Source organism: Lolium rigidum, chromosome 1 (genome assembly GCF_022539505.1).
Source record: "Lolium rigidum isolate FL_2022 chromosome 1, APGP_CSIRO_Lrig_0.1, whole genome shotgun sequence".
Taxonomy (NCBI): Eukaryota; Viridiplantae; Streptophyta; class Magnoliopsida; order Poales; family Poaceae; genus Lolium; species Lolium rigidum.
In genome coordinates this window covers 1,211,131-1,225,154 of record NC_061508.1, presented here as the reverse complement: position 1 = coordinate 1,225,154, position 14,024 = coordinate 1,211,131, and the positions used below count along the sequence as shown (strand labels likewise).

Below are 14,024 nucleotides of genomic sequence, written 5' to 3'. Positions count from 1 at the left end.
CCGTGGTCCCCATGTCTCCAAAGCCCCAGGGTCACTCATCAATTTCATGACCTGACTCTCTCGCTCCAAGCAAAGACCATCCATATCAACAGACAACTCAATGAAATGGCTCACTCTTGTTCACAATAGGCAATGCAAACTTCCAGAGCATTGCCCATTTGTTTTTGCAGGAACACGACTCATGGCAATCTGGCATGTACTATTGGGAACTATAATTCTATCTGTACAATGTCTATAAGTTAAATGAAAGTTAGGGTGCTTGCCACCCCTACCCTGCGCCAAAAAAAAAAACTTACTCTGCAGGGTTTGCTGCTTAACGAGTGTTGACTACTCCATCCAACTGGTTTCGTTTCCCACCCAATACCCATGCGGCAATGATCACCGACGCGGACGCGACTGCCTGCGCGCGTGACATGGTGTGTACTAGCAAGAGCAACTTCGTTCTTCAAAAAGTCTCCCTTGGCTGGTCAAGTTGGTTGCTAAAAAGGTCAAAACAACACGCAAACACGAAGGCGCGCGCAGTGGCCTTGTCGCTGACCGACAGATTCCTTCTCCGGCACTCGTCAATGGAGCGGAATATATAATCACATACACTCTCTGCTAGTCCAGTCGTCTTCAACCCAACCTCAGGCACTCATACGTCAAAGACCCGCATTGCTCGATCTGCAGCTGCAAGAACTACACCGCCAGTGGGTCGACTCGCTCAGCTAGCTCCATGGGCGCCCCGGGCACGCCTCAGTTCCCGGGCAACAGCTTCGTGATCCTGTCCGTCTCCGTCGTCGGCATCCTCGCCACCTCCCTCCTGCTCCTCGCCTACTACCTCTTCCTCACCAGGTGCGGCTTCGCCTCCTGGCGCCGCGACATCCACGACGACGTCGTCGCCACGCACCACCACCACCACGTCGTCTACGCCCCGGAGCCCGCGCCGCGCCGCGGGATGGAGGAGGCGGCGATACGACGGATACCAACGCTCCGGTACCGCAAGCAGCAGCAGCCGTCCTGCCCACAGCCCCTGCAGGTGGCGAGCGAGTGCGCGGTGTGCCTCAGCGAGTTCCAGGACGGGGAGAGGCTCCGGAGGCTGCCGGCCTGCCTCCACGCCTTCCACATCGACTGCATCGACGCCTGGCTCCAGGGCGCCGCCAACTGCCCGCTCTGCCGCGCCGCCGTCGACTCCGGCTCCGTCTGCCAGCCGCCCCACATTACAATCAACCACATCGACATCGTCGCCGTCCTCCAGGCAGACGCGTCCACCGCCAATGCCGACGCCGTGGTGATCGATATCGCCTCGCCGTCACCGGCAGGCAGGGGCAGAGGCAGAGCCAGCAGGATGAGCATGGGCGACGAGTGCATTGACCCGAGGAGGGACGCCGTGCAGCAGCAGCCCATGAGAAGGTCAATGTCCATGGATTCCTGCAACGACAAGCACCTCTACCTCGCTCTGCAGAAGGCCCTGCGGCAGCCACACCACTCCGCTGCCCTCTCGGAGGACGGTAGCAAAGGGGAGAGCAGCGCCCCCGCCAGCCGGCAATCATCAGGGAGGTTGCGCCGATCCTTCTTCTCCTTCAGCCACGGCCACAGCCGGAGCTCCAGAAGTGCCATCTTGCCCATCTGACATTTGTGGCTCGTACCCAACTGTACATTACTCTGGTTGAACCTTTTTTTTTTAGATCAACTCAGCTAGTTGAACCTAGACTAGATGATATACTCAATCAGCTGGCACATTACGTACCCTCTATGATTTTTTCTCTGTTTTCGTGATCGCTTAGCCAGTTTTCCACTCTACTCGGAACGAACTGATATTCAGTCAGTGATGCTGAGCAAGTAAATGGAATACTCAGTCTTCCTAATGATTGACTAGATAGCAATACCATACCATGTCCATGTTTACTCTAGTACCGGCTCGACTAACTGTATCTGAAACACCCCGCGAAAAGGAAAAAAAAAACTGTATCTGAAAGATAAAACAGATGGCTCAAAGCCTTTGCACTCTCCTAAAGATAAAACATCAATCTCAAACTTTCTCAGTAACTCCTTGAGACGATAAATTGAGGAGAAATCCAAAAATAAAGATTGGGTACGAAGGTACGAGGAGGTACGGCCGCGGAAACACATGATAATCGGCTAATAGTCAATGAAGCGCCAACAAAACGCACAAGCAAACCACATAGACGAGCATGAAGGCTTCATCTTTGAAAGAACAAGATGAAAAGGGACAAAGGTCGTATGAGTTCCAGTGCTTTGGCTAAACCAAACGCCGGCTTTCGTTCCTGCTGTGGGAATTCAGTTTTCACTTTCCAGCTCAAAAGAAAATGAGAAAAACAAAACAAAAGGAAAATTTGGCAAATGAGTTCAAAGTTTAAAGGTCAGAGGTGTTGGCCTCGGAGGTAAGGCTGGCAATGGTTTTTTTTTTATAAAAGGGCATTTCATTACTTAAAAAGTATTAAGTATTACACTCAACATCTGCATAACAACGATGCACATAATCGCACGGACACTGTAAGTTGAGCACATAAAACAGGACTCGATACATAAGACATGGCTCAATACATCGATTCCTAAGGGGAAGGTGGTCCAACCCGAAGACTATGCAGCTACCCATGCATGTTGATAATATAATCCTTCGCCGTATACTCCAACCGTGTAGACACCTCCATAAACAGGTCTCTGTTGTCCATACGTTGCAGAGACGACCATGAACGAAGCAAAGATGTGCATCGGTAGATAACCTGCAAAAGAGTAGAATTTTTATCATTAAACACATTGTCATTTCTATATAGCCATAGCTACCAAATAACGGCAAGCGCTCCCACCCTAATAAGCATTTTAAATCTATGATCCACCCAATTACCGAATATATTATAAAACTACGTGACAGATATAAGGTAAAACCTATTTGGATGATTGCCCATATAGATCTAGCAAAATAAAACTGAAAGAAGAGGTGCTTAATTGTCTCATCCCGATGACAAAAAACACACTTCTTACTGCCGTGCCAATTGCAATTACCAAGGTTGTCTTTGGTAAAACTGACCCCTCTGCGAAAGTACCACACAAATACTTTTGTGTTTAGCAGTATCTTCATTTCCCAGATCATATTATTATTGACTATAGGCTCAATGGGTTGAAGCAAGGCTCTATACATCGAATCCACAGAAAATAGACCATACTCATTTAGATTCCATCGAAACACATCAGGGCCTTGCGACAACTGGACAAAAGCCAAGCGCTGGAGCAATGCATCCCAACATGCAAGCCTCGGCCCAATGAGATCTCGTCTGAATGTCACGCTAGGCAGAGAGGTACCCATCACCATAGCTAAGGTATCTCCTTTATGATGCACAATATTGTATAAAGCCAGATACTGTTTCCGAAACGTGGTATTTCCCAACCATTTATCCTCCTAGAATCTTATCTCTAATCCATCCCTGAGAGAGAAACAACCATATGAGAAGAAGTATTTCTTTGTCACCATAAGGCCAGCCTAGAAGTGGAAATCCCCAGGTTTCCAAATAACTTGAGATATCGCTTTTGAGCCAACATATTTTCCTTGCAGAATAGTTTGCCAAACCCCATCCTCCGTAAGAAGCTTTGCTAGCCATTTACCCAGCAGTGTTCTATTCTTGACCTCAAGCTAGGTCATGAACACCAAGCCTTCCTTTGTCCTTGGGACGACAAACCACACTCCATTTAGTGAGCCGATAGTTCTTTTTCTCACTATCTTCTTGCCAAAAAAATCTTGGTCAGAAATAATGAAGATGATGCAAGACTCTTTTGGGAGGAAGAAGGAGATCATATACATACCATGTTTGTCAAGACTGAATTTATGAGCACCAACCTCCCTCCCAGAGATAGTAATTTTCCTTTCCAGCTGCTGAGACGCTTTTGCAATCTCTGCTCGACGTGTTTCCATTCGACTAAAGTAAGTCTCCGAAAATGAATCGGGATACCGATGACGAGGCGGTTCCTCGGCAATGCCCACCATGAGGGGCTTGGGTTTTAGAGAAAGGCGACGATGGAAGTTCCGGGAGCGAGGCGGTACACGACGTACCCAGGTTCACGTCCCCGCGGTGGAGGATCGCTACGTCCTGCTAGCAATCCCAGTATATGGAAATATGTGTACAGGGGGCCGCCATAGGCGGAGTTGTTGGATCTAGTCTAGTTCTAACCCGCGGGTTGCGGTGTCTAGGCGTGTCGCCTCTATGATTATGTTTCTGAATATGCGTGTCCTAAGGGGTGCCCCTGCCTGGCTTTATATATCAGCCAAGCTAGGGTTTACAAGAGTCGTAGTAGGATTCGTATTGGAGTCTTCCATCCTTGTAGTCCAAGTTGAGATGCGTGCAGGTCCAGCTTGTCGAGTCATTGTGCTGGTCCATCTTGATAATCTGTACCGGGTATGGCAATGTCGAGTACCTGAAGGGTTATGCCCACATCAACCGAGGTAGCTAATTGGAAACTGGCCTAACCCACAACCAAAAAGTTTGGCATATACGTCGGCGTTCTCGTCCTGGGCCTCGCGAAAACAAAATAGTTCACTCTTATCGAAGTTTATGTTTAACCCAAATAATTGTTCGAAAGTTGATAAGATTAATTTCAGGTTTCTCGCTTTATCTAAGTCGTGTTCCATAAAAATAATTATATCGTCGACGTACTGGATAATAGATAGACCCCCATCCACAAGATAGGGAACCACCCCTCCAATTTGTCCATCCACCTTTGCACGCTCAATAAAGTCATATCCTTATAGCTCCTGCGCTAGACTGGAACAGTGTTATACCAAGAGAAACAAGACTTTCAGCAACTGTGGAATAAATCACAGCTAAAATGTGGAAAAAGTTAGCGGTCCTAAAATATTTCATCACTATAAGAGGAATACACTTTAAGATAAAAATGGAATTGAACAAGAAAATAAAAATCATGACAAATATATGAATCTGACTTAAAATGAAAAGGAAAAGGGAAATACAAAAAAAATGGAATGAAACATATGAAAGAGAAAAAATTGAAGAAAATAGAAATAAATGGGAAAGAAACATGCGAAAAAATAGAACTAAGGGGAAAAAAGAAATAAAATAAAAAATGACGAAAGAACTAATCTTTGTTAAAACAAGTAGTCCTCATCAAACAAAAGAAAAACAACAGCCGCAACGAAAACTAACAAAGTTGTTAATGAGGACCAAGCCCACAACATTGAACTCTTAAGTGAAACTTGTGCACAACATCGCGCACGCTGGGACGCTTCTATTCACCACTCGAGGCGGGAGGGATAGCATCCTATGTGCGGTGCTTTCTTCATGGGCCGCTCCCAATGAGGCACAATAACAAGATGTGAGCCTAGCTTATTTGGTTAAGTAAGTAGATGAACTCAGGCACTTAGGTTTAAGTTACCAAAGATGCAAATTTGGATTCTTATAATTTTTTTTTAAATCGCTCTAGGGATTTTCCCTACCGTATTTTTTTTATAAAATGATGTACAATAAAAGGAACTTCTTTTAGAAAACTTACAACCCTCTTGGCATGTCGTTTTTAATACCGAGCGGAGCCGGTTTTAGTGTGGACTCGGTAGGTCCATAATAATTACCCCTGATTTTGACTAAAATATAGGAAACCAAGCGGAGCCTTATTTTAAATATAGATATTTTTAAATTTATGAATATTTTTAAAGTGTAAAACTCCATCTGATATTTTTAAAATATAATATTTCAAAATCTGAGTGTTTTTAAATCATGAACATTTTAAGCCAAAAACCAACAAAAACCAACAAAAAAACAGAAGCTGGAAACAACTGCCACGCTAAATGGGCTGGCCCAGCGCGAGCGGCCGTTTGAGCCGAGCTCAACGCAGGTCACATTAGGCGGCAAATAGAGTTTGCCCGCACCAGGGAGCATTCTCCATGATTTGCCAACTGAGATCATATATTAATGAGCCCACATAAACTAATGTTTGATGGGCTGAAGTAATGGACCATGTAATTTAGCCCATTAATCTACGTATATATTCTTGAACTATTCCCTTTGTGCGCTTGTGCTGCCTTTTTCAGAGGATAACACAAAATGGCAGTAATACACAGTAGATCATCTGTCATTCAGTTCATTAGAGAGAGAGCGCACAGCTATTCGGCAAAACCTGGTTTGCAGTTACCTGGAAGCAACATCATTCAGCAAACAGTTTGACTGATTCGAGAATGGCGAGAATTAACACGAACCCAACAGTCATATCTTGCCTAACAATTCTTCTAGGCAGGCACACGGTCCTCAAATAACAGGAAGAACGAAGACAGTAAACAACTATTGTCCCTGTTAAAAAAAAGTAAACAAGCTGTCCATTATCATCAGGGGTACCGGTTCTGCACTTCACAGGGATTCCAGCAAGCGTGCATTGGTTCTTGCACAGCACTTTCAGTTCTCCAGATCCACGTGTACACTGCCCACAACTTAACAGATGATAAATAAGAAATATATTAGCTTTCAAGTGTCACATAATCACACTACGAGCAACCGGACAACATAGACTAGGCTAGGGAGGTCAGAGCTGGTGCTGTTGATCCACAGCGGGACAAGAAGCAGTTAGTGTCTACAGCCCATATATGGCCAGTCAAGATTGCATGCGTGCGCGTTGCTTGAGCCGCTAAGCAAACGCCCACAAGATGCTTTACATGGTATGGCCAGTCAAAGAGACCTACCCACTCTTGCGGCATGGATTAATGCAGGCAATGCAACGCAAGTAGCTTACTTGAGCTCTTTGTATGCCGCATGTGCCGTGGTCTTCAGCTCTACTTGAATCCAAGCTAGGTTGCTCCATCGCCATCACCAACATGAAATAATATTTGGCATCAAATCAGCCTCTCGAGCTCATGGGGTTCGGAAGGAGGCATCAAATCAGCCTCTCAAGCTCATGCCTCCATGTAAGTCAAGCAAGCATGTCTCTATCCTATGCTGAAAATGTAAATACTAGCTCACCTGTTTACAGTAATGGCGCCAATTAGACAGCCGTGTAAAAACCAGCAATGCACCGGCTAGAGGGACGAAAACGACCTGACCTTGCTGTGGCTTGCATTCCTCCGGCAATGGCAGTCAAGGGGGCCCTGAGGTGTTCCCTGCAACAAGCAAAGAGTAAAGAGTGTGCGACCAGGAAGCAGTAATAACAGGTCGGTGCCAAGAGTATGCAGATCCCATAGATCGATCTGGACAGCAAGATGTGTGATCGGACGGTTGGAAACAACTAGCACATACGTATAGCTTGAACCCAGCGAGAGGAATGGAGGAGCCGGAGAAGAACTGCCTCCTGGTTTTCAGCAAGGATGATTGAGGCATGAACACTTGTTTTCTGCAAGATGTGCCTCAGGTGGAGCCCTGCATGCAGAGGTTGAGGAATTTATTTTGGACAAGGAGATGATCAGCATGACATACCAGCCATCAGTCTTAACAAAGACCAGGGATACTCATATAAGCACATACTTACAGCTAAACATAAATTTAGGCTGGCTAATTGCAGATTACTCCCATCTTAGTCATGAAGTGGTTAGTCAAATGAAGAGTGCAAGACAAACGGATGTCCTTTCTGAATGAATGACTATAGCAATCATGCACACACGTGCACTGTGGGTGTGATCTGTCTATCATCTTGACACTTGACCGGTCTTCAAGTAAGTACAAATCATCTGCTACACAACTGCTAGTTAATTTCGTGTGTGCGTACAGTTAACTCCAGCTTACAATATTTCTCTCTTTTTCTTGTCCTATAGTGCATCTTCGGATGGTGACAAATTTGACCACCAACAACATTCCGTGAAACGAGCATTGAGCGGCACCTGACGTTCACATTTCAATTCAGACAAGAATAATAAATTTCGATGATATTGTTAGCTCGTTATTCTATTATGGTATTATTCTGACTATCTGTATTGCAAATTTCACTCTTCACATAGCAATGGCGGCAATGTGTAATTTTCACTCCCTCTGTCTCACAATTTAAGATGTTTTGGCAAGCTAAATTTTTTGCTTGCCAAAACGTCTTACATCTTGGGACAGGGACTCAGGGAGTAACAAGTAATGTGAAATTTTGGATTGGTGAGTTCGATAATGCATAGCCGATTTCTCTTCTCACCATGGAAAAACGTGATAAGAGGAACCATATCTGTTAACAATCAGCTTATAGTTACAGCAGAATACACATACAACTCAAGCCATTCAGCTTAACTGGTAGGGCCGGAGTGGAAGATTACAACTCATAATCAACCATCTTGTTACCTTTACAAACATCAACAACAGAGTCTTTTGTCCCAAGCAAGTTGGGATAGGCTAGTATGTTACCCTTCTATCGACTAATTTTTCGTAATATAGTAAATGCCATTAGGTGGTTTCTAACTGCTAACGCGTGTTATGAACTTATGATGTCCCACATAAGCATTCTCTCCCATCTAATTCACACACCAACAGGGACATGGTTAGTCATGGAGGACCCAAATGCCTCCACCTTATGAGAAAACATGATGCATATGATGGTAGTAATCATGAATTATTAAACTAATCACATATGGTACTAACAGATCAGCATGTAATCATAAAGCTCCAGAAATAATAAATGATTTCCAACGGTTCCACTTTTAAGTTCCCAACTCACTGACCACTTCACTTGGTTCCCTGCCCTTCTCTGAACCCCAGAGAACATGATGATGCACGCACACATAATAACATACAGTTTGGGCTTTGAGGGAAAAGAGTTGCACGTGGGTCTTTTGACTCTTCTCATATATGTATGCATATCTATTTTGAATTTTTGGGTCTTTTGACTCTTTTCATTTGAATGAAAAACTTCGTGTTGAGGCACTATCTTAAATTTGGACAAATATCTTCCAGTAAACAAATTAAGTATTGAGTTTAAGGCATAACAGTGCTTTAAAGAAAGAAGGGGTAAGGTAAAATAAACAGAACAGATGAGATTTTTCATGTTGTGAGGTAATTTATGCAGCAATGTAAGCTAAATATTGAGTTTAAGAGCATTTTTTTTGCCAAGCTTTGAGTAATATATCGTCAGATAATAATTTTATTTAGTACATGTTGCAGATTGCCATATTTTTTGGGTCTTGCACTTCTGGGCGTTCTGTGAGTACAGGATAATGAGTAAAAATTTAAATACCTAGAAAGACCAACTTTAATCAGACCAATCAAAATAATGTTTCCCTTATGGACCCTGTCAACCAACCCAGCAACAATACGTGTCAAATCAACTACCAATAAAGTACACTGACTTATGAGCTGTACATAAGCTGTCAAGTATGTAGAGAAGTTTTCATTCACTCTGGTGATCATTGAATCAAAAAGACCAAGTATTATGCTCTCTTTTTGGTAGAAAATAAACTTAATTCAACATTCATTGATAAGCTAATCAATATGAGCTAAAAGTATAATTAAACTCGAATAACCAGTACTGCAACATATTAGGAATAAGAAAAATAATAGAACCAGCTCAGCGAAAAGATCGACATTAGGAAGAGCAGAGCACCACTAATTGTGATTTGCTTGGTATACAGCAAAACTTAGTTGGGAAGAAGAGAAAGACACTAAAAGCAAATACACACCATTGGTTTGGCAGGTAGTGACTACAGATTACTTATTTTCAATTTGTATACTTATAATTATCTGTAAAGTAGAAACTTAATGTGGGTATGCTGCTTATTAAAGATTTTAGTGTTGTTATTTGCCAATATTGAAGTACTATGCATTGATGGAGGAATGCATAAATGCTAAAGAACCAGAAGAGAAGTGACTGATCAGTTCACGAAATCAGTGGAGCCTTGATGAGAAAAACACTCTATAAGGTAACTGCTGTTACTACTATAATTCCATGGAAACGGAACAAAGAATTCCACCTGCAAGGGCACAAAAGTAACTTTTTCTGTATGCTTTAGGCACAAGGAAACATAGTAGAGTAGAATAGAGATCCACAGAATCGACCTGTTAAGTCACATAGGTGGCACATAAGATTGATGGAAGTGATTACTGAACCTAATCATGTGGCATATCTCTGACAAACATTAAGGGCAAGACGCCCAAACAATCTAACACGCACTTTGATATGAGTACAGTTCTATACCAAATATTTTTGTTTGACACCCTCCTACTAACATAATATCTCTCTTATTCCATCTATTTTGAAATATGTGTTCTTCTCTGACTGAACTTGTAGAAATACATGCTTAACATGCCACTTAAAGAAGAGTGCCGTCTGCGGACTACATATGCATTTAGCGATCAGTAAAACAAATGTTCCATTAAATTTTATGTCGTTAGTGTAAGTATATAGAGTTGAAAAACAAGCAAGTAATGACTAGAAAGAGCAAACTTAAAATAATGGAACTTGTAGTCCACTAGGGAAACCAAGATGAATTAATTATTTGACAGACTAGGCCAATCACAGTGTTGGGCTGTCTATATAAATGGGAGAGAATGATCAACTGATGATTCATATATCATAAGCAGCAGGGAGTACGAATAAGACCAACACCAGCAAAAACAAGCAAACCAGGGATGACAGGACTTAGCTCACCGTGCGGTGCCTGCAAGTTCTTGCGCAGGAAGTGTGCCAATGGTTGCGTCTTCGCCCCATATTTCTCCCATGAGCAAGGAGCTGCACACTTTGCTGCCATCCATAAGGTCTTTGGGGCGAGCAATGCCTCAAAGCTCCTCACACATCTCCCTGCAAGTGATCGCTGCGAGGCTGCAGTCACCATGTCATACGAGGCACAGGCCAGGCTCTGTGATCCAATATATGGCTGCGTTGCGCATATATTTTCTCTGCAACAGCAGGTAAGCAGGTTCTATATTAGTATTTAAGGTTAGTTCAGCTACTAATTGTAAATTAGTTTAAACCTTGAAGGATCATAAGAACAAGTTGTGTGAAAATTGTGCCTGATACACAACAATGAATCGAGTGCAAAGTTGTAAGATGAACTATCATACTGTTATCATGCATAGCCTTATTAGTCATTTAGATAGTTCATGTAAAAATTAGCTCACAGCATACACTGCAAAAAAAGGGTAAGACTGACAATTCGCATTCCTTGAAATATTTTTGCAGGTGGTCAATCTGCAAGCACAACTGGAGTCTCTCAAAGCTCAGTCACCACAGGGGTATCGAGATGATTCTTCGATCTCAAGCACTCAAAAGAACAACTGTGGAAACATATGTAGTCGCTACCTGCAAGAAGAACAACTCTTTTTCCATCCAACAATGCCAAGTAATTCTTCAATAAAGAACGAGGATCAGTTATACTCTTCAACTGAGCACTTCACTTATACCTCAGACCAATCTGCGCAAGGGTATGAGACAGATTTATGCATGCCTGACTACAGCAGCACCAATCCTTCTTGCTCTGTGCAAGGATACCATGACATGGAGGACCTTCAGTCAGTAGCCTTCGCCTATCTCAACCAGGCATGACAAGACAATCGTTTTGGTAGTTACGTGAAGGATTCAAACAGTTTTTGTAACAATAACTTAGTGCGAATCAGTTTTATAATACAGATATTGAATTACTATAACAAGCAGAGTGATGATGTAGTAATTTTGCTCTTGAAAATGTCTACAACTCAAGCTGCACGTTCATAGTCAGTGAATATGACATATGGTTTCTGCAGTAGAACTGAAATTTATCGAGAGCATAAACAGTACATGAATTTTGACCCACAGAAAATAATTTTACAGTGAAATAATACAACATGGAAAAAAAGATAAACCTACTAGTACAATTTTTAAGTGATACTACATTTTGGTTTTGATCTGGAAGTTGGATGCTCGGCCTACTAGAGGTGAAGAGATGTATATCTTCCGCAAGTGGAACTCAGTAGACTGAAGGCTTTTAAGTGTTAGAAGCAAACATCCTTGGCAACTTCTTTACTTAGTTTAAAGAATAAACCAGTGGTTGTGTCAAGTTGTTATTTCTGAGACTAAATACAGCCACAAATCCACATCTTGTTACAAAAATAAATGACGCCTCAAAGTCGAGATGATAAAACAAGAAACATGGAGGCAGATTTTCATGCACTGCTGAGTAACAATTGAACAGTCATTAAATCAACCAGGTTTATTTCAAGTTCCTCTGCCCCCTTGTCTGAACAAACGTTTCAACTTAAACTGCAATATCCTTTGAATCTCTGTGCTAATGCTTATATGATCAGCAGGGTTCAGCTTTATAAGTTACTCTAGTTCATTACGTTTTGTCCTGTCGCACAATTCACTCTATTTGGAATTCCTACTTCACATGTTCGTGAGTTCGTCGTAGAATGCTGAGAACGGAAGATGGGACATAGGTGTTCTGGGGTTTTCGCTTTGATAATGCGAAAGCAAGGGACCAAGATAATGATAACAGTATGCAAAGCACTAGTTGGGGAGCACCTTTGCTTTCTCATTTCACAGGTGATAGGACGTATGCACAAAACGAAGCTAGCGTTGGGCAGGTAACCGCACATCAAGTGCCGCTATGGAGTAGCAATTCCTATTTGCAACAAAAAAATCCATCACGATGAAGTGAGTAAAACTTCAGGTGATGTGACACTTGACAGAGCATCCAGCCCTTGCGCCTATCGTCGAGCAGGTGTTGTGCATGGAGACTGGGGACTAATACGTCATAAGCAACCGGTGTACGTGTTTAGGAGATTGGTTAACGCACCTGGAAGTTTTCCATTGGGCGCCGGGCAGCGTTGGGGGTGGCTGTAAGCTGCCAGGCCTCTCCTCCGGCGCCGTCGATCACCGGAGGCGGAGCCATGGCTGTCGTCTGTGCTGCGGGCCGAACAGGGGTGGGCCGTGATAACTGATAAACAACGGGTAATGGGCCAACAATATACTAGGGCCGTGAAGGTGTGCGAGAGAGAGAGAGAGAGGCACTCCACTACCAGTTCTGTTCCGCCTCCACTGAGATCTCCCTCCTCGTCTCGTCGGCACCGGCACCGGCACCGCCAGAGCTCTCCCCGCAAGGTTTGACTCCGCGGAGAGAATTCCCTAATCCGTGTCTCACTTTCTCCTTTTAGAAATCGCGTTTGATTCGCTTATTCCCTTGGTTAATTTTCTTTTGCGCGATTCCCCAGGTTTAATTAGTTGATTCCATCCTTCTTGTCGGTCGGGTTGGAACCGCGCGCACTTCATCTCGATGAACTCCAGGAGGTTAGAATCCTTAACCCCGTGAACCTCCAGTTGTTGCACCTCGGCTGAGATTGCTGGCGGGAGGATTGTTACTGCTTGATTGTGCTAGAGTATGGTTTTTTTGCGCAACATTTAGGGCATGTCTGTGGCAATCCGATGCGGCTCAACATTTATGTGCCAATCCGATGCAATGTGGTTTACATCCTCATTAGATTGGTATGCTTTGCCGAAATGTTGTATGTTTTGCTGAAAGATGGTGACATGGAACTGGGCATCGAATAACTGAAGAACTTATCTGAATATCTGTTGCTCCTTTATGTATGCCGAATATTAGGGATGAGTTTGTGAATTCTGTAGCGTTGGTTAATGAATTTCCATCTTCTGTTACCGCATTTCCTTAATTACTTTTCGCAGTCACGTTAAAGATTTGTGCCTCATTGAACTAGAGTAGAAAAACAACCAGTCACAAGTACATGACGCACAAGAAAGGAGGGGCCGCTCCAAGGAGTAAGCCCAGAAATTAGAAGGGGAACAAGTACATCTCTGTTGAACAATTTGAATCATTCATGATTCTTTTATTATGTTTTTTTCTTTGTTTCAAGGATATATTCTTGAACATGGAGTGTTGTCGGTCTCACTATATGTAATTGTCTACTATTCTCCCATCAGTTCATATTCTTTCTCAACATAAGTGGTTCCATACCAACATCAAAACCAACTAATGGCTTCTCTCGGAGAAAAACAACTAACGGCACAGGCGGACTCTTACTAGCTGACACGTTCAAATAGTTTTCCGTTCCTACTAAAATCGCTAGTTTCCTATGAAAATTTTGGTGTGAGTAGTTCGCCTGCTCATTTTTAGCCTTGTCATGGCCTTGGCATGGCTA

The 14,024-nt window shown here is 43.2% G+C and overlaps 2 protein-coding genes across 2 annotated transcripts; both read left to right on the top strand.

Moving 5' to 3' along the window:
• The first annotated feature begins 694 nt into the window (after positions 1–694).
• LOC124666124 (RING-H2 finger protein ATL16-like) lies at positions 695–1,821 on the top strand. Its single transcript, XM_047203483.1, has one exon. It carries the CDS (start codon positions 716–718, stop codon positions 1,610–1,612), a length of 897 nt encoding a protein of 298 aa, XP_047059439.1. The 5' UTR covers positions 695–715; the 3' UTR covers positions 1,613–1,821.
• Positions 1,822–10,526: 8,705 nt separating this feature from the next.
• Positions 10,527–11,439, top strand: LOC124703123 (LOB domain-containing protein 29-like). The gene is made up of 2 exons (XM_047235340.1): positions 10,527–10,805; positions 11,077–11,439. Exons 1-2 carry the CDS (start codon positions 10,527–10,529, stop codon positions 11,437–11,439), a joined length of 642 nt encoding a protein of 213 aa, XP_047091296.1.
• Positions 11,440–14,024: the final 2,585 nt, after the last annotated feature.

Bases quoted from the DNA above. Each gene is read 5' to 3' on its own strand.
- LOC124666124 (XM_047203483.1), top strand. From the start codon at position 716: ATGGGCGCCCCGGGCACGCCTCAGTTCCCGGGCAACAGCTTCGTGATC.
- LOC124703123 (XM_047235340.1), top strand. From the start codon at position 10,527: ATGACAGGACTTAGCTCACCGTGCGGTGCCTGCAAGTTCTTGCGCAGG. The intron at 10,806-11,076 runs GTAAGCAGGTTC...ATATTTTTGCAG, and splicing joins TATTTTCTCTGCAACAGCAG to GTGGTCAATCTGCAAGCACA.